At 39.9% G+C, this 19,152-nt stretch overlaps 1 protein-coding gene across 2 annotated transcripts in view; it reads left to right on the top strand.

Moving 5' to 3' along the window:
* The window catches only part of SLIT2 (slit guidance ligand 2), a 370,853-nt gene extending 353,905 nt beyond the window's left edge, over window positions 1-16,948 (top strand). The window contains exons 34-36 of one of the 2 annotated variants that reach the window (XM_067530343.1): window positions 5,104-5,392; window positions 13,791-14,002; window positions 15,070-16,948. In XM_067530343.1, coding sequence (XP_067386444.1) covers window positions 5,104-5,392; window positions 13,791-14,002; window positions 15,070-15,311 — 743 coding nt within the window. In that variant the 3' untranslated portion in view covers window positions 15,312-16,948. The remainder of the gene's footprint in view (window positions 1-5,103; window positions 5,393-13,790; window positions 14,003-15,069) is intronic. The other variant, XM_067530344.1, reaches the window with a different exon arrangement.
* The last annotated feature ends 2,204 nt before the right edge of the window (window positions 16,949-19,152 follow it).

The raw sequence follows: 19,152 nt of genomic DNA, 5'->3' as shown, positions 1-19,152 counted from the left end.
GTCTCTTCCTGTTTCTACACCTCAGGGATTAGATCTCTTTTAAAAGAATTTTACTCATTTGCATCATCATCTTCTAATAGGAGCAGAAGCTCTTCTCCTAAGAGATTTCCTCCTCTGCCTAGATTGATTCCTGAGAGTAGCCTTGGAAGGAGTCCCTCTTGTCACAGGTCTTATGCTTCAGAGAGGTCTCACGTTCCCTGATCTGAAATCAGTAATACAAAATCCTGTAAAGACGGGCACAAAGTTCTGCACTTAGGAATGAAAAATCAAATGCACAAATACAAAATGGGGAATTTCTCGTTAGGTAGTGGTACTGCAGAAACAGTTCTGGAGGTTATAACGGATCAGCCAAAAATGTGATGTGGCTGCGAAAAAGGCAAATGTTATTCTGGGGTGTATTAACAGGAGTGTTCTATGTAAGACACGGTAGGTAATTGTTCTGCTCTACTCGATACTGAGGAGGCCTCAGCGGAAGTGTTATGTCCAGATTTGGGTACCACATTTTAAGAAAGATGTGAACAAATTGGAGAAAGTCCAGAGGACAGTAATAAACTGATAAGAGGGTTAGAAAATGTGACCCATGAGGTAAGTTTGAAAGAACTGGACATGTTTAATCTAGAGAAGAGAAGACTAAAGGAGGATCTGATGTTAACAGTCTTCAGATATTTAACAGGTTGTTATAAAGAGGAGAGGGTGACCAGATAGTGAATGTGAAAAATTGTCACACTTTTATTTTTTGTGGGGGAGAAGAGGAGGGAGGTTATAGTTGCCTATATAAAGCAAAGGTCCTTAGCATCAGGATGTCTGGTCATCTAAATGAGGATGATGATCAATTGTCCACCATATCCACCAATAGTAGAAGAATAAGTATTAGGCTTACTCTGCAGCAAGGGAGATTTAGGTTAGATATTAGGAAAAACTTTTTAACTATAAGTATATTTAAGTAGTAGAACAGCTTACCGAAGTAGGTTATGGAATCCCTTTCACTGGAGGTTTTAAGGAACAGGCTAGACAAACATCTGTCAGGCATGGTCCAGGTATACTTGGTCCTGTCTCAGTGCAGGGGATGGACTAGCTGACCTCTTGAGGGTCCTTCTAGCCCTACGTTTCTATGATTCTACGTGTATCTGTATCTCAACAATTGGCTGATTTTAGGTCATTCATTGCAGCACCTCACCACACAGTTCTACAGCTGTTTTCCAAACCAGGCCTTAGGATCAAGTGAGAGGAGTCCCCTACTCAGTACATAGAATTTACTGGGAGCAGTGCTGGACTCCAGCTTGGCAAGAGTGTACCTTTCTCCAAAAAAAAAAAAAAAAAAAAAAGTGATAAATCACTTCATTTCATACATTGTCTCATCCAAGAATATCAGTGAGAGTTCTCCTAAGTTTACTGGGTCATATAGCAGCTTGGACATACATGATTCTATGTGTAAGATAGGCCCCTGGCTTCTTCAGGGCTTGTTAAGAATGATTTATCAGCCAATCAAACACAGCATGGACTTACTGGTAGAAGTTCTTCTGAAAATATGGTCATCTCTCTTTGGTGGACAAATGCTCAAAATGTATGCCAGTGTATTCTGTTTGATCCATCACCTCCTTCAAAAATTCTGGTGGTGGATGCATCAAAATTATATGGGGGTGCTCATTTGGGCTTTCTTCAGATGCAGAGCACATGGTCCTGAGCAGAGTCTAGTGGCAAATAAATGTTGTAGAGCTCAGGGCCACTCTGCTAGCCTGGAAGTCATTCCTGGGAAGCAGTAAGACCAGAATCTATGAAAGAAGTATTTCTGTTTCAGTGAGAAAGAACCTGCTTTATGCCTTTTCCTCCATTCTGCTAATTCCCAGGGTCTTCAAAAAGATAGCTCCAGTACGGCACATCAGTGCTGGTATACTAACCTGATGCATCTATCCATCAGACCATCTCTTTGATTTCTGCACCTCTCAGACATCATTTTGCTGAACCAAGGCCTTGTGCTCTGCATGATGTTGGCAAATGGTATCTAAATTTTTAAAGGGCCTAATTCATGCATTCCCACCAGTTAAAGGAATTGTTTCTTACCTGTGACTTTAATGTAGTTGTCCTATCTTTGATGGACCCTCCCTTTGATCCCACATCATCACATTCACTTTATCACTTCTGTTAAACTGACGTTTTTGGTAGCCATCACCTCCACTCTCTGGGTGAGTGAAATTCAGGCTTTGATGGCAAGCCCTCCATACATCATTTTTCATAAAGACAAAGATTCTCAGGCCACATCCAAAAAGATTCATCCATTCTCATAAAGATTCTCAGGCCACATCCAAAATTTTTACCAAAAGTGATTTCAAGTTTTCACATAAACCAATGTATACACTTACCAGTATTTTTTCCTTAACCTCATGATTCTCCTGCAGTGGCCAAAATAACATAAGCCAGCCATCCTTAGAGCTGTGTCTTTTTTATCTTTTCAGAACAAAGCCATTTTGTAAATCATCCAGACTCTTTGTGGCTTTTGGTGATACGTCTAAAGGGCAGGCTGTGTCCTCTCAAATACTCTCTAAATGGGCAACAGCCAGCATTAAGATTTACTGCTCAGTGAACAAAATACCTCTTCCCTTCTGAGTTAGGGCACAATTTACTAGAGATCAGTTGACAACAATAGCTTGTTTTGAGGGTCCCTATTTATGAGGTTTGAAGGGCATACTTGGAATTCCGTTCATAAGTTTGTCACTACTCCATTGTGTCGCCTTTTTGATCAAATGCCCAATTTCGCTGTGCTGTCCTACAGTCACTATTTAAATAGAACTCTCCTATGAGTCACCTCCTTGAGAAGTAACGGCTACCCACCTACAGTGAGATCCTGTGAACAAATGCTCACAGAAGAGGTTGTTCACCATGCATTAACTGGAATTCTTCAAGATGCTGTTGTCCACATGAATCCCACAACCTCCCCTCGTTCCCCATTGATACAGTCCTTACCTGGATTTCCTGTAACAGTGAAGAATAAGGTGGTGGTTGGCGCTGTTTCCACGTTTCATACACTCACTGTATGGGGGTGAGGGCATGCAACCTAATGCACAATCCTAGCAGACCCTGCTGGCTAAAATATTCCAGGCCTGCATACTCCTACAGTGGGATCTTTGTGAACTAAAGCATCTTGAAGAACTCCAGTATGTAATGGCTCTTTCTGTTGCTTCTGATTTTGTCCCCAAAATGACAGTCGGATAAGGATGAGCAGACCCTTGTTCTTGATTCTGCATGGACATAGGAGAGTGCATGTTTGGATCTTGCTGCAAGACTAGAAACTATATGCATCGTGTATGGTGCATGTGTAAAAATATTAATTCATCATAATGGATGAATTCTTAAACACACAAAGGTCAGAAATTTCAGAGTAAAGGTTTCCACAGCAACTGTTCTTCTGCCCACATTTGCCTGTGTGTTAGGTGAGTCTTCCACTCTGCTATATGTATGCATCTCTTATTTTAGAGAAACATTTTCTTTGAATTGACTTACATTGTAATATTTGCCTGATATTATTTTACCTGTTGTAATGCACACTTCCCAGTTGCTGGGGGAATCTTCATCCAGAAATCCTGTCTCTCATGTAATTAAAATATATCTCAGTGTTGCCTTGGTGTCTTCGTGTCATATTTTTTTGTTTGTTCTTTCTTTTAAGGGCTGGCTCTGCAGACCATGCCAAAGCAATTAGTGTTGTTTTTTTCCTCCCAGCCCACCTGGCTAAGGAGCTGGGGGGGAGGTGCTCTCAAGGGAGGATACTCCCTGTGGAGTCCAAGTCAGGGACACTTAGGGAATCCTGACTGGGCCTTACTCCCACTCTGTTGCACTAATCAGACTTAAAACTGCCTTGCTTTTAATTTTAGACTAGATCAGCCCTATTCAAACCAGTAGGATCATTGGTTTGCAAGTATCCAGAAGCTCTGCTTTTATTTGGAGTACACTGTGACTTCTGTAATTTATTTACACCAGGAAGTATTAAGCATTTGTGAAACAATTATTTGACTGATATGCAGGTGATAGGTCTATAAATTGAATTAAATACTGCTGCAAAAACATAGTGTTTTATAGCAGTACTCATTCTGAATTAAAATCCAAAATTGTTAAAGGGTATATTTAATTGCAGCACCTATATCTACCCTACCTCATTCCCCCCAAGTGGCCTCTGTAACAATTGTAGATTGGAACAGATCTTACAATTGTGAAAATAATCAGTGGTATGGGATTTTGCACCTTTCAAAGATTTCCATAAGTTCATTATTTCAGTACTGAATTATTATTATTTAATTGTATAGTATGCCATCTTCTTTTAAGACTATGCAAATGCAAAATTGTGAAGTTTTTTTAAAAATCTGGTTTTGAGCTTTGCTACAGTAAAAATGTCTGAAAGTATTTGTAAGAGTTGGATAACTCAAATAGCTGCTCATTTTTGTGAAATTTTTGCACACAAAATTTCACACACAAGAAGTGTGGGCTTTATTTTCGGAAGTGTTGAGCTCTTCCACAGCTCCCAATGAAGTTCTGGATGCTCAGCATCTCTGAAAATCAGACCCTATATGCTAAATTTCAACAGAAACTGTATTTTTAATGTAATTTGTTTGTGAATGGAAAGAGAGGTTGAGAAAACAGTGTCATCTATACCTCTTAGAAATGGGCCAAAACCAGAATTTCAGACCTAAACTTTTCAGTTCTGTAAGGTTCCTATCTGAATCCCTGAATCTGAACCCATTTCTACAGTGGAGACCTTGAGTGTGGTCCAGAACTGAAAGAGGCCTGTTTTCTGATTTTGGTCTGCATGCTTCTGAACTCTTCAGTCCAAGATGGTAGTAATGTTGTGAGATCAGCTGATCTTGTGAAGTTTTCACCTTACGTGGATGAAATACCACAAGATTAGCATAATATATTTTGTTGTTGCCTAACTTGAACCATACTTAAACCATATCTAGATTCAGATTTTGAGCCCATTTCTGATAACTGCGTGTTCCATATCTATGAATGGTTAATTGGAAACAATTATTTTTAATTAATAAAAACAACAATAAAAAAGAATACAAAACTGTACCTATCAAACAAGGTATTCATGAGTTGATGATCATTTTCTAGGCATGCCTGTGAAAAACAACGTTGCAGCACTACGCCAGTCTCCAGGCCAGAATGGCACCAGCTTCCATGGCTGCATCCGTAATCTATACATCAATAGCGAATTGCAGGACTTCAGAAATGTGCCACTGCAAGTGGGAATTCTTCCTGGTTGTGAGCCCTGTCACAAGAAAGTGTGTGTGCATGGAATCTGCCATGCTACAAGCCAGTCAGGCTTTACCTGCGAGTGTGAAGGAGGGTGGACTGGACCACTTTGTGATCAGCAAACCAATGACCCTTGTCTCGGAAATAAGTATGTTCTTTCTCAAGACAAAGCTATAATTTAATTTTCTAATGTCAATATGACTTTCCTGTTATGTACATTCAATTTAAAGTTCAAACGTTTTCAGCGAGATACAAATATACCATGCATGTGGGAGTAAGTTACTCTCCAAGTTTGTATCACTGCAGCATAGTCTTTTGCAGGCTGAACTCGAAGAGCACTCAGAAACTTCAGCTGCAGCAGCATGTGACAGCATTCTATAGTATTTGTGGAATAGCCTGGATATGCCCATTCATTTTTTAAACATTATTAATGAGTAAAACTTCCCAGTGCAGATGGTGTGTCGAGATTTCTGTTCTACCTCTCAAGTCCCACCAAAGACCACAACAGACGGTACCTAGGTACTTGTGCACACCTTCTGCAGTGTGAACTACATTGGTGTGAATATGACTATCGATATAAGACATGAGGATTGGCATAAGAAATAATCAGGGAGATTTACAAATAAAACATGCATCCATTTCTGTATTCATAATTTTGTTAGAGTATTTCAGAAAACTATTTATTAACTGTTTCTCAGGAGGAAGTAAATGTTCTCATCATAACTATTTTTTATAGAATCATAGAGTTGGAAGGGACCTCAGGAGGTCATCTAGTCCAACCCCCTGCTCAAAGCAGGACTAACTTCAGCTAAATAATCCCAGCGAGGGTTTTGTCAAGCCGCAGCTTAAAAACCTCTAAAGATGGAGATTCCACCACCTCTCTAGGTAATCCATTCCAGTGCTTCACCACCCTCCTAGTGAAAAACTTTTTCCTGATGTCCAACCTAGATCTCCCCCACTGCAATTTGGGACCGTTGCTCCTTGTTCTGTCGTCTGCCACCACTGAGAACAACCTAGCTCCATCCTCCGTGGACCCCCCTTTCAGGTACTTAAAGCCTGCTATCAAATCCCCCCTCATTCTTCTCTTCTGCAGACTAAACAAGCCTAGTTCCCTCAGCCTCTCCTCATTTTTGTTGCCCTCCGCTGGATTCTCTCCAACTTGTCCACATCCTTTTTGTAGTGGGGGGGCCCAAAACTGGACACAATACTCCAAATGCGGCCTCACCAATGCCGAATAGACGGGAATAATCACTTCCTGCGATCTGCTGGCAATGCTCCTCCTAATGCAGCCCAATATGCTATTAGCCTTCTTGCAACCAGGGCACACTGCTGACTCATATCCAGCTTCTTATCCACTGTAATCCCCAGGTCCTTTTCTGCAGAACTGCTGCCTAGCTCGTCAGTCCCCAGTCTGTAGCTATGTATGGGATTTTCCGTCCTAGGTGCAGGACTCTGCACTTGTCCTTGTTGAACCTCATCAGATTTCTTTTGGCACAATCCTCCAGTTTGTTTAGGTCCTTCTGTATCCTATCCCTACCTTCCAAGGTATCTACCATTCCCCTTAGTTTAGTGTCATCTGCAAACTTGCTGAAGGTGCAATCTACCCCATCCTCTAGATCATTAATGAAGATGTTGAACAAAACCAGCCCCAGCACCGACCCCTGGGGCACTCTGCTTGTGACCAGCTGCCAGCTAGACATGGAGCCATTGATCACTACTCGTTGTGCCCTATGCTCTAGCCAGTTCTCTATCCATTTTATAGTCCATTCATCCAACCCATACTTCCTTAACTTGCTGTTAAGAATACTGTGAGAGACCATATCAAAAGCTTTGCTAAAGTCAAGGTATATCACGTCCACCGCTTTCCCCACATCCACAGAGCCAGTCACCTCTTCATAGAAAGCAATCAGGTTGGTCAGGCATGACTTTCCCTTGGTGAATCCGTGTTGACTGTTCCTGATCACCTTCCTCTCTTCCAAGTGCCTTAAAATGGATTCCTTGAGGACCTGCTCCATGATTTTTCCAGGGATTGAGGTGAGGCTGACTGGTCTGTAGTTCCTCTTTCCTCCCTTTCTTGAAGATGAGCACTATATTTGCTTTTTTCCAGTCATCAGGGACCTCTCCAAATTGCCACGAGCTTTCAAAGATAATAGCCAATGGCTCTGAAATCACATCAGCCAACTCCCTCAGCAGCCTCTGGTGCATTGCATCTGAACCCATGGACTTGTGTATGTCCAATCTTTCTAAATAGTCTTGGACCTGTTCCTTCAGCACTGCGGGATGTTCACCTCCTTCCCATTCTGTGCCACCCAGTGCAGTAGTCTGGGAGCTGACCTTGTCTGTGAAGACAGGCAAAAAAGGCATTGAGTACCTCAGCTTTCTCAACATCCTCTGTCACTAGGTTGCCTCCCCCATTCTGTAAGGGGCCCACACTTTCCCTAATCTTCGTCTTGTTGGTAACATACCTGTAGAAACCCTTCTTGTTCCCCTTCACGTCCCTTGCTAGCTGCAACTCCAGTTGTGCTGTGGCCTTCCTGATTTCATTCCTGCATGTTCGAGCAGCATTTTTATACTCCTCCCTAGTCATCTGACCAAGCTTCCACTTCTTGTAAGCTTCTTTTTTATGTTTAAGTTCACCAAAAACTTCTTTGTTAAGCCAACCTGGACGCCTACCATATTTGCTATTCTTTCTGCACATCGGGATGGTTTGTTCCTGTGCCTTCAATAAGGTTTCTTTAAAATATAGCCAGCTCTCTTGGATTCCTTTCCCCCCTCATATTAGCCTCCCAGGAGATCCTGCCCATCAGCTCCCTGAGGGAGTCAAAGTCTGCTTTTCTGAAGTCCATGGTCCATATCCTGCTGTTCTCCTTTCTTCCTTTTGTCAGGATCCTGAACTTGACTATCTCATGGTCACTGCTGCCTAGGGTGCCACCCACTTCTACTTCCTCTACCAAATCTTCCCTGTTTGTGAGCAGCAGGTCAAGAGAAGCATGGCCCCTAGTTGGTTGCTCCAGCACTTGCACCAGGAAGTTGTCTGCAACACTATCCAAAAACTTCCTGGATTGTTTGTGCTCTGCTGTATTGCTCTTCCAGCAGATGTCAGGGTGATTGAAGTCCCCCATAAGAATCAAGTCCTGTGAACTGGAAACTTTCCCTAGTTACTGAAGAAAGCCTCATCTACCTCGTCCTCCTGGTCTGGTGGTCTGTAACCGACACCCACCACAATATCACCCTTATTGTTCTAGCTTCTAAGCTTAACCCAGAGACTCTCAACTGGCTTATCTCCAGTTTCATACTGGAGCTCAGAACAATCATAGAGCTCTCTTACATACAGTGCAACTCCTCTACCCTTTCGCCCCTGCCTGTCCTTCCTGAACAGTTTATACCCATCCATGACAGTGCTCCAGTTGTGTGAGTTATTCCACCAAGTCTCAGTTATTCCAATCATGTCATAGTTTCTTGACTGTGCCAGGACTTCCAATTCCTCCTGCTTGTTTCTCAGGCTTCTTGCATTTGTGTATAGGCACTTGAGATAACTAGCTGATTGCCCTACTTTCTCAGTATGAATCAGGAGGCTTCCCCTGCTGCATCCTTCTCCTTCTGCTTCATTGTGGTGTCCCACTTCCCCACTTACCTTCAGGCTTAGGTCTCCGTCCCTCATCGAACCTAGTTTAAAGCCCTCCTCACTAAGTTAGCCAGCCTGTCCACAAAGATACTCTTCCCTCTCTTCGTTAGGTTAATCCCATCTCTTCCTAATAATCCTTCTTTCTGGAACAACATCCCATTATCGAAGAATCCAAAGCCCTCTCTCTGACACCACCTGCGTAACCACGCATTTACTTCTGCAATGCGACGGTCCCTACCTCGGCCTTTTCCTTCAACAGGGAGGATGGATGAGAACACCACTTGCGCTGCAAACTCCTTTATCCTTCCATGGTATATTCCATGGTATTCCAAGTATATTTCCATATTGTCACATGAATCAGCTGATAGCTATTTTTTCCACAGGCAAGGTCTAACTTCTGTGTTAAGTCCATAATCAGGGATGTTAGTAACTAATGAGTTGCAATTTTGTTTTAATATATTTTGGGTAAACCATTTTAGCTGCATATTCCTGTTGAATATTTCTCTAGATAGATATAAAAAGCATCCTCACAAGGTTCATGTTGGGTGATGGGCATCCAGCACAAAGCAGGTCAGGAATTTCACCAGCTCAAAGCTTTTTATCACCTACTGGTCATGTGCCACAGTTTGTTGTTACCTCTCCCCATGCAACTTTCTTGACCATGATTAGGCAAGCAACTCCCTGTGATAGCTGCAGCTGGACTTCTGGGACCTCTATCACTGAGCTCTCATTGTTGCAATTAGCTCCAAAAACACAGGGCTTGTTTGTTTTTCTTGTCTGCTTGCTTTTTTCAGTGGTCCAGCCTACATGGCCCAAAACCACCAAGTTCCTTTGATGTCCAATGGGTTCGCTTTGGGTTTTTCTCAGAGATTCTATTGAGTTGTTTTTCAGCTCGTGGGCAGAGTGATTGTGTCCTTTTTGCATATTTTGTGTTGATACTATTGATGACTTTGGCTTAGTATTTCAGCACAGTTTGTTTGCACTGACTTCAGAATGTTTCGACACTCTGAAGTTTACAACTGTACTCCCAAAGCCACATAAGTGAAGTTTTGAAACATTTCAGCACTCAGCATAGCACTAAGTTCCTGGTTTTTTGTTCACAAAGTTTCTTTTCCAGGATAACCCTTTTCTTTACATCTCAGAAAGAGGAATAAAGGAAGACCCAGTGGCTTCCAGAAACAGATGCAGCTGCAAGATGTCCATCACAGATGAGCAAATCTGCTGCATTTCATCCTTTGGGAGTCAAACATAGTATGGAGATACCAGCCATCAATCTTTGTGTGAGGGGCACCTAACGACCCAATTAGAGGCACCCCTAATAGAAAGAAATAGAATAGAAAGAGAGAATTCTATTCTATTTTATATGGATTTCTATACAACCTTCATCATTGTAATGGCTGAGCATCTTCCAGTAGCGCATTAGGCGACATGACTAAAATCTATCGTGAGTGATTTGCTCTTTCTCTCATCCTCTCCCCAACGGGAGAACTACATTGTGTTCTGTTTTGTTTTTGGATTTTTTCATGTATTTTTATGTCATGTTCTTTGAATGTACGCTCTTCTGTGTGGTCATGCTGGAGAAGGCCAACTGAAGATGTTCACCTTGCACTTGAAATGAAAGATATTGAAGTTTGTGATGGTCCTTGGTTCCTGTGGTAGTTCATTGCACAGTCTCGGGCCAGCCCCCCCAAAAAAGTTCTGACTCCTGCCCAGATGAGCTTTACCCATATGGTAGGAAGTTCCATTGTGCCTGAAAAGCAGAGTTCTTGACCAGGATCCTCGTTCTGGAGCTTTTGGCAATCTTTTAGTTATGTTGGGTCCTGGTCATTGAGCACCTTGGAGATAAGGACCAAGACACTGCACTTGATTTGCTGTTTCTTTTCATAGAATCACAGAACTGGAAGGGACCTTGAGAGGTCATCTAGTCCAGTCCCCTGCACTTATAGCAGGATTAAATATTATGTAGACTATCCCTGACAGGTGTTTGTCTAACCTGCTCTTAAAAATTTCCAATGATGGAGATTCCACAACCTCCCTAGGCAATGTATTCCAGTGCTTAATTACCCTGAAAGTTAGGAAGTTTTTCCTAACGTCCAACCTAAACCTCCCATGCTGCAATTTAAGCCCATAGCTTCTTGTCCTATCCTCAGTAGTTAAAGAGAAAAAATTTTCTTTCTCCTTCTTGTAACAACCTTTTATGTACTTGAAAACTGTTATGTTCTCCCCCTCCCTCCCCCCAGTCTTCTCTTCTCCAGACTAAACAAGCCCAGTTTTTTCAATCTTCCCTCATAGGTCATGTTTTCTAGACCTTTAGTCATTTTTGCTTCTCTTCTCTAGACTTTCTCCAATGTGTCCATATCTTTTCAGAAATGTGGTGCCCAGAACTGGACACAATACTCTAGTTGAGGCATAATCTGCATGGACTAGAGTGAAAGAATTACTTCTTGTGTCTTGCTTTACAACACTCCTGCTAATGCATCCTAAAATGATGTTTGATTTTTTTTTTTTTTTTTTTTTGGTAACAGTGTTATATTGTTGACTCATATTTAGATTGTGATCCACTGTGACCCCCAGATTCCTTTCCACAGTACTCCTTCTTAGGCAGTCATTTCCCATTTTGTATGTATGCAACTGATTGTTCCTTCCTAAGTGGAGTACTTTTTATTGGTCCTTATTGAATTTCATCCTGTTTTCTTATGACCATTTCTCCAGTTTGTCCAGATCACTTTGAGTTTTAATCCTATCCTTCAAAGCACTTGCAACACCTCCTAGCTTGGTATCATCCACAGACGTTATAAGTGTGCTATCTATGCCATTATCTAAATCACTGATGAAGATCTTGAACAGAACTGGACCTAGAACTGATCCCTGCGGGACCCCACTCAATATGCCCTTCCAGCTTGACTATGAACCCCTGGTAACTACTCTCTGGGAACAGTTTTCCAACCAGTTATGCACCCACCTTATAGTAGCTTCATCTAGGTTGTATTTCCCCTGTTTTATTCCAGTTTGGCCTGGAGTGCTTCAAAGAATCTGTGGGTTCAAGATTATGTGCTGGATGCTGAGACTTGGCATAGACATAGACCCGATTACCTTCTAAATCCAACATATCATCACTAGTTGGCTTGATGCAGTTTGTATTGTCGTCAGAGACCACCTCTTTAAAGCATATCAGGCATCCTCAGCCCAACATCACAGATTCGATGTCCTAAGCTCTGGCTCTTCCTTGGATGTTGAGTTGCTTCAACCAAAGGACTAACTGCAGTCACATGAGAGCCAGCAGACTTGTGACACTGCTGAAGCCCTGGACCCTCTGAAACTGAGCCTGGAAGCTTCTGGATATCACACTCTGAACACATGCAGCATTTGGAAATGAACTCAGGCTAGGGGACTGAATTGCTCTAGTCATACAGATTCAGACATAACAGGCAGCAGGCCCAGTGCTGAAGCAGGTCAGAGGTCTTGGCACACCAGGAGTCTTGCATGTGCCGGTGTTGAAACCCTTGGGTCAGATATGTCAGTGCAGGCAAAGCTGTGCTATATGCAGTTTGTTTCAGCACAGCCTGCAGTGGATGGGAGAAGGCATTGTGCTCAGACTTGGTACAAATGGTGTCAATGTCTTCTATAGCAACATTGACTTTCCTGACACCCTTTTAAGTACACTTTGCAGAATCACGCATGTGGAAACAATGATACAAATGTGGAGATGAGCATAATTTTGATTCCACTGATGAGGCTGGAGAGAAGAAGGAGAAACATCAGAGTGATTCTGAGTAGGAGTGCTGGAATTGACTTGATCTCCATCCGACCAGATTGTTCCCCTAGGAACAATATATGTCCAGGAAATTAGTGTATCAGGAATAACATTACAGGAAATAAAATTCCTCCTAGGAAGAAAGCCACTGACCCTGTGCCATCAAGTCAAAAAGGTGGCAATCAGATAATTCCTGATTCTTAAAAAGAATTAATTCTCCTAGATTTCAGCTTGTGTCTGGTGAAATAAAATTAAAAATTGTCCACCTGGGAAACATCATACCTCTTTTAAAGGATCGTGATTTACTATGTGCTCCAGCAATGTATATAGGCAGCCTGGTATATGCAGCTTAACTTAATCTTTCAGCCCCAGGCCAGGACGCAGTATATCACAAGTCCAATGGAAGGTGGGGATAGTTTGATCATGTTACAAATGTCAGGTCTCATGGCCAAAACAGAAAATCGTGTAGTAACTGTGGCATGTCTTTATAAGATGCAATCTCAGTGGATCTTGAGATTCCAGTGGAAATGAGGATCACTGGCTTCCCATGCAGTCAGTATCTGGCTGGAAGCATATAGAACCAGAAGCTATAACAGTTGTTGGTGAATGATCCCTGAATTTGTGGGGGAGGCAGGCATTGTGACCAGCCATGGCTTTAGAGGGCCAAAAAGCTCTGAGCTTGGGAAATACTGACCTGTTTTGTGCTGGGAACACAAAACCGCAGGCATGAGTATCTTGTGATATGATACTTTCAAAGAAGCAAAAGTACAGGTAAGTAACATTTTCTTTTCACTATTCAAGTTTAATTCTAAGGAGTTTGTTCATTTGAGATCTGATCTTGCATTCTTTGTACGCCCAAACTCTCATTAAAAATGAGAATGCCGGATTTATTTAATTCTGATCTGTACAAGACTTCCATAACACATCTACAGTGGCTGTTTTCTGGCAATAACAGAATAGAATCCTATACTGCAGTGTATTTTCTGTAAACTTTCATACCAATTATTAAAAAAATTATATAAACCACTTATTTGCATCTTTTAAAAAAAAAAGTCTCTAAGCAATTTCTTTTTGAGTACAATCCAAACTATTTGTAGTTAATGTTGCTTAGCCTAAACTTTGATGAATAATGTAATTTTTATTCTCTTGGGCTTGTTTCCCCTGTAGATGTGTACATGGTACCTGCTTGCCAATCAATGCATTTTCATACAGTTGTAAATGCCTGCAGGGACATGGGGGAGTCCTCTGTGATGAAGAGGAAGAGCTGTTTAACCCCTGCCAGTCCATCAGGTGTAAACATGGAAAATGCAGGCTTTCCGGCCTTGGAAAACCATATTGCGAATGCAGCAGCGGATATACTGGGGACAGCTGTGATAAAGGTAAATAATTCAGCATGTTATCATTATTTGGTGTTAGAACATGAACAATCAAAACATTACCAATATGTTTTTTCACAATACACATTTGTGGTGGTGTTGTTGTTTTTAATACATTGTAAAGGGCTTGTCTCAGGGAGAGAAAAATCTAACAAATTTGAACATTAATTATTTACTTTGAAGATTTTTTCATCGTGTTTTGCTGTGAAAACATTTCTCTTTTTGCCTTTATTGAGAAGCACATTTTTGCTATATACATATATAACTTTTACCTTTTACCTGCTGTATCTTTCTGTATTTATTGTTTCTCTGTCTTCTGCAACTGAGAAGCCAAATCCAATGATTCTGCTCCTAGTTTTATCACAAACTCTACTTTTGACCTCTCAGCTTCAACTGATATATCACAGCGAATTATGCAGGTGAGATGGATAAAAACAGGATGACTTTTTCTCCTACCTTTTTCTTTTTTCCTTTGTCTGTCAAAGCACTGCCTTCCTACCCTCCTCTTTTTTCTTTTACCCCAGCTGGCATTTATTTTGTATTGTGCATCAATGTGACTAGAATAGAGGAATATACTTGTACAACTTTTAACAAATGTCACATTTTAGATGGTTTTATATCTCAGTAATTTATGAAGTTAGTGGAATGTATGTAACCTGTATTTAATAATAGATTGAACAATATTAAACTCCGGAGCTAATAAATTAAATTGCATGCTCTATGAAACAGTTCCCTATGGTACACAGAACCAGCTGCAAGCAATGTAAGAACAAAAGATGTGTATTTGTGTAATAAAGATTTTATCTTCCAGTTTTCTTGTAATTATACTAACATTGTATTTATGATTTACATGTACACAATATAAACGTTACTGAAAATAGAGGGCAAGAAGAAGTTAAAATTCTTCATTAAGAAAACAATGCACAGTGAAATCATTTGTTTCTGATCTATAATGAAAGTCAAACTTTAAATAGCATTGTATTTAGAAGTTTGGCATCTTCTTAGCTAAACTCTGTATTATAAACCGTTCTGTGACCTGCATCTTTAAAACATCATTTTGTTTTTCACAGAAATCTCTTGTCGAGGGGAACGAATCAGAGATTACTACCAAAAGCAGCAAGGGTATGCCGCGTGCCAGACGACCAAGAAGGTATCGAGACTAGAATGTAAAGGAGGATGTTCAAGTGGGCAGTGCTGCGGACCACTAAGGAGCAAGAGACGGAAATATTCTTTTGAATGCACTGATGGGTCCTCATTTGTGGACGAGGTTGAGAAGGTGGTGAAGTGTGGCTGTACAAAGTGCCCCTCCTAAATGTGTCCCTGTCACACTTGTCTTTTGAAAATGTTGTATACTTATTGACCATGTCGGACTAATTAATGCTTCATAGTGGAAATATTTGAAATATATTGTAAAATACAGAACAGACTTATTTTTATTAAGAGAATAAAGACTTTTTCTTCATTTGCAAAAAGATTCAAGTGCTTGAACTGAGACTTTTCGTAACCAAGAGGAGCTTTGAAGAAAAAAAAAAAAGACCCTTTAACACTGCAACAGTAATGGGAAATGTAACTGCTTTTAACACGGATTCTTCTTTATAATATGCTGAAGATAAACTGATATTATACGCGTATGACTTTCAACCTACAGCTCATGATGAAAAATTGACCAGAACATGAGGCTTGTTTTTTCACTTTCATATCAGTATATTTTACTATCTTGACAGACCATACCAATTACTTACTTATGGATGAGGAAGAGTTGTGAGTGAAGGGAATCAGATTATACTGGTTTAACAAATGTATGTGATGCATTTTGTTTGGCATAATTATTAAGCATCTGGGAATATGAGGAGCCCATTTAGTGGATGGGAGAGGTGAAAATGTGAGAATATACTATAATCCTGAAATCTTCTGAGGATGTATACTTTCATGTCAGCATGTTAGCAAAAGAAGCATACAAAAATGTTTATCTACCCTTTTCCAGTATTAATTTTTTTGTAATATAAATGTCAAGGGGATGATCAAAATAGATTATTGATGGATAAATTAGAAATAATATGGATTTTTGTTTCTGAGTTCTAAACAGCTCTATACAGTATTCGGTTTCATTGAGAAATATTTATTGTATCAACGTACGTTGTCCTTAACCTTTTTAGGCCATCCCTTTTACTGTTTTTCAATACTTTAATATATATTAATTTATATTTGTCCTGATATTTTTGTATTTTGTTTAAAAAAAAAAAAAAAAGAGACTTAAAAATCAGGATTTTTTGCAATAGAACTAACATAGCATGTCATCTTGGGGTAAATGTGTTTGGTCTGTTTTTTTGTTTTGTTTTGTTGTTTTTCCTTAGTAACTCAACACTTGGTGTCTGAAACTGAAAGCGATAATAGTCTGCAGTTTTCACATTTAGCAGACATGCAGGACGCCTCCTGAGAACTTGTAACGTATGAGAGAAAATGTCTTTACACTAGATGGCAAATGTATAGAAGTAAATTTTCCCTATATATACAGTACTTACAGAAAATAAAATGGTGTGTAGAAAATGACACTAGAAAGTAGACCTTTACAAATTAATATGCCCTTGGAGCTCCTTACCTTTTTTTAAAAAAAAAAAAAAAAAAGGGGGGAAAAAAAGGCTGTACTATCATGAAAAGTGACTTTTTCCAAATAATAAAGCTACTTTATTGTCCTAATGTTCCCCATGTTAATATGTTGCTGCTAAATTACATTGTAGAACTGGTAATGATTCATAGTGGGTTGTGTTCTTCTTTCAGTAAATCCCAGGATACCCTGTAAAAAATGCAGATGTTTTTTCAATTTTATTTTTTTTATTTTTTTTTACAGAAAAAGTTAGATGTACATGTGTAATGCAGTGTGCTTTGTCTTATTTGGACTGATATCAGTAATGCTACTGATGTTTGTAAATTAAACAGATATTTACTTCATTAACAGCTCTTATTTGTATTCTTCTGAGGAGTTAAATTGTTTAACAACCTTTAATTAAACATCTGTAGTTGAATGAATATTTGGGGAAAAACAAAGTAAAATCCAACCCCAATTCTAGTGTGTTAATTGTTGAGAAACTAAAGGAGGAATTTCCATAGGATTATTACAGTTTCAGAGCTATGTACAGTATCATCTGAACATGTGAATAGTGAGAACATGTCTTTTGTGAAAAGTTCACTTCCCATCCACCCCTGATATGTAATGGGAATACAGATAGCAAAGTCTTTGGCATATCATTTGAGAAACTAACTTGATTCTTTGTACATTTTTGCATTAAGATGCATGCCACTTCTGGACTAAATATTTTTAATCAAAGCAGTTGGGCAGGGTAATGTTTGTAAAGGTGATTCATGATTTATATAACGTTTGAGTATACTGCGTGTCTATTTTCTTAGAACTTGTCTGAGCATCCAGCAAAACAGTACTTGGTCTGGTGCCTCTTCTCCCGTTGCTATGATTTTGAAGTAAACAAATACTAACTTCTCTACCCAGCAGTAACAATGTGAGAATAGGGTAGCAACTTCAGAATAATCTAGTATTTATTTAGCAATCCTGGAAAAGCAATATTATGACACTTTTCTCTGTGTGATCAAAACCTGTACTCAGTCCTAAAGCCCCCACACTAAGTATGTGGAGCTAGACACTGAATTCTGTTGTTATGCTCGTGGGGAAAAAAGGCACTGGCTTTGGAATTCAGGCCCCACTACCAGAAACATGGGAGGTCCTGTGCTTGAAGGCATAAATACTACCATCACAACAGCTTTTTATGCCTGCTAACCAGACAAAATAAGGGAACTTCCTCCTTAAAAGTATAAAAGGCTACATTATCAAATGCATGCTTTCTGGGGTATTTCTAGTGATGTGCCATAGTCTTTGGTGAATGATCTAGATAACATAACTGCAGAATAAACCAGTAACAAGTTCTGACTTTTATTAATAATTTTATCTGACATTTTTGCTGTTAGCCCTCACACTTATTTGTTTGGTCAATTATTGTAATTTAACAGAGTACTCTGTGTACACAACAATCTAGACACACAAGTCAAAGTACTTGCCCCACCACCAGGCAATCTAAATCCAACTGATACAATACAGAGTCAATACATTTTAAGCACAAAAAAGCCTATATTTTGATCAGCAAGGAGATCTGAGGTGAAAAATTATATTTTGTTTTGTTTTTTTAAATAAGTAAATTTGAAAGTGGAAAAGGGAAGTGAGGGTGTGTGGAGCAGACGAAACAGAATGCTGTTTTAAGGTACAGCCTGGGAGAAGACAGCATAGGAAGTAGTTAGGAGATAGGACTGAGAGCAGCATGAAGGGCAAGAAAACAATTAGGAAGCAATGGGAGCAGAGATGTACAAGGACTGAAGTTTGTCCTCAGCTCCAAGGCTCCCAGCAAAATGCTTGAAAATGATGTACAGAAAGGAAGGAACCCAGTGGAAGAATTTGGCAGAGGGAGGCTTCATTCTGAGCAACAAGAGAATTAAAATGTGGTTATTTTATAACTTACTAGGAAAATATAATAAATTCATAGATTCCCAGGCCAGAAGGGACCATTATGATCTTCTAGTCTAACCTAGTCTAACCTCCTTTATAAAAGGACATAAAACTTCCCCAAAATAATTTCTAGCACACATCATTTATCTTTAAAATGATCTAATCTTGATTTAAAAATTCAATGATGGAGAATCCATCACAACTCTGGGTAAGTTGTTCCAATGGTTAATTACTTTCACTATTAAAAATTTACACCTTAGTTCTGATCTGAATTTGTCTAACTTCAGCTTCCAGCCATTGAGTCATGTTATGCCTTTCTCTGCCAAATTGAAGACCCCATTTTTAAATATTTGTTCCTCATGTAGATACTTGTATATACTGTAATCAAGTCAGCTCTTAACCCTCTTTTTAAGCTAAATAGACTGAGCTATTCGAGTCTATCACTATAAGGCATGTTTTCTAAGCCTTTAATCATTCTCAAGGCACTTCTCTGAACCCTTTCAAATTTATTAACATCCTTCTTAAATTGTGGGCAGCAGAAATGGACACACAATTCCAGCAGAGCTCACATCAGTGCTGGTATAGAGGTAAAATAAGCTCTCTATTCCTAATTCAGATTCCCCTGTTTGTGCATTCCAGGATCGCA

Source organism: Emydura macquarii, unplaced genomic scaffold (genome assembly GCF_026122565.2).
Source record: "Emydura macquarii macquarii isolate MOO-44397 ecotype Brisbane River unplaced genomic scaffold, CSIRO-AGI_Emac_v2 contig_3062, whole genome shotgun sequence".
NCBI lineage: Eukaryota > Metazoa > Chordata > Testudines > Chelidae > Emydura > Emydura macquarii.
The sequence above is the reverse complement of the archived record's forward strand: the minus strand, read 5'-3'. Positions and strand labels throughout refer to the sequence as shown.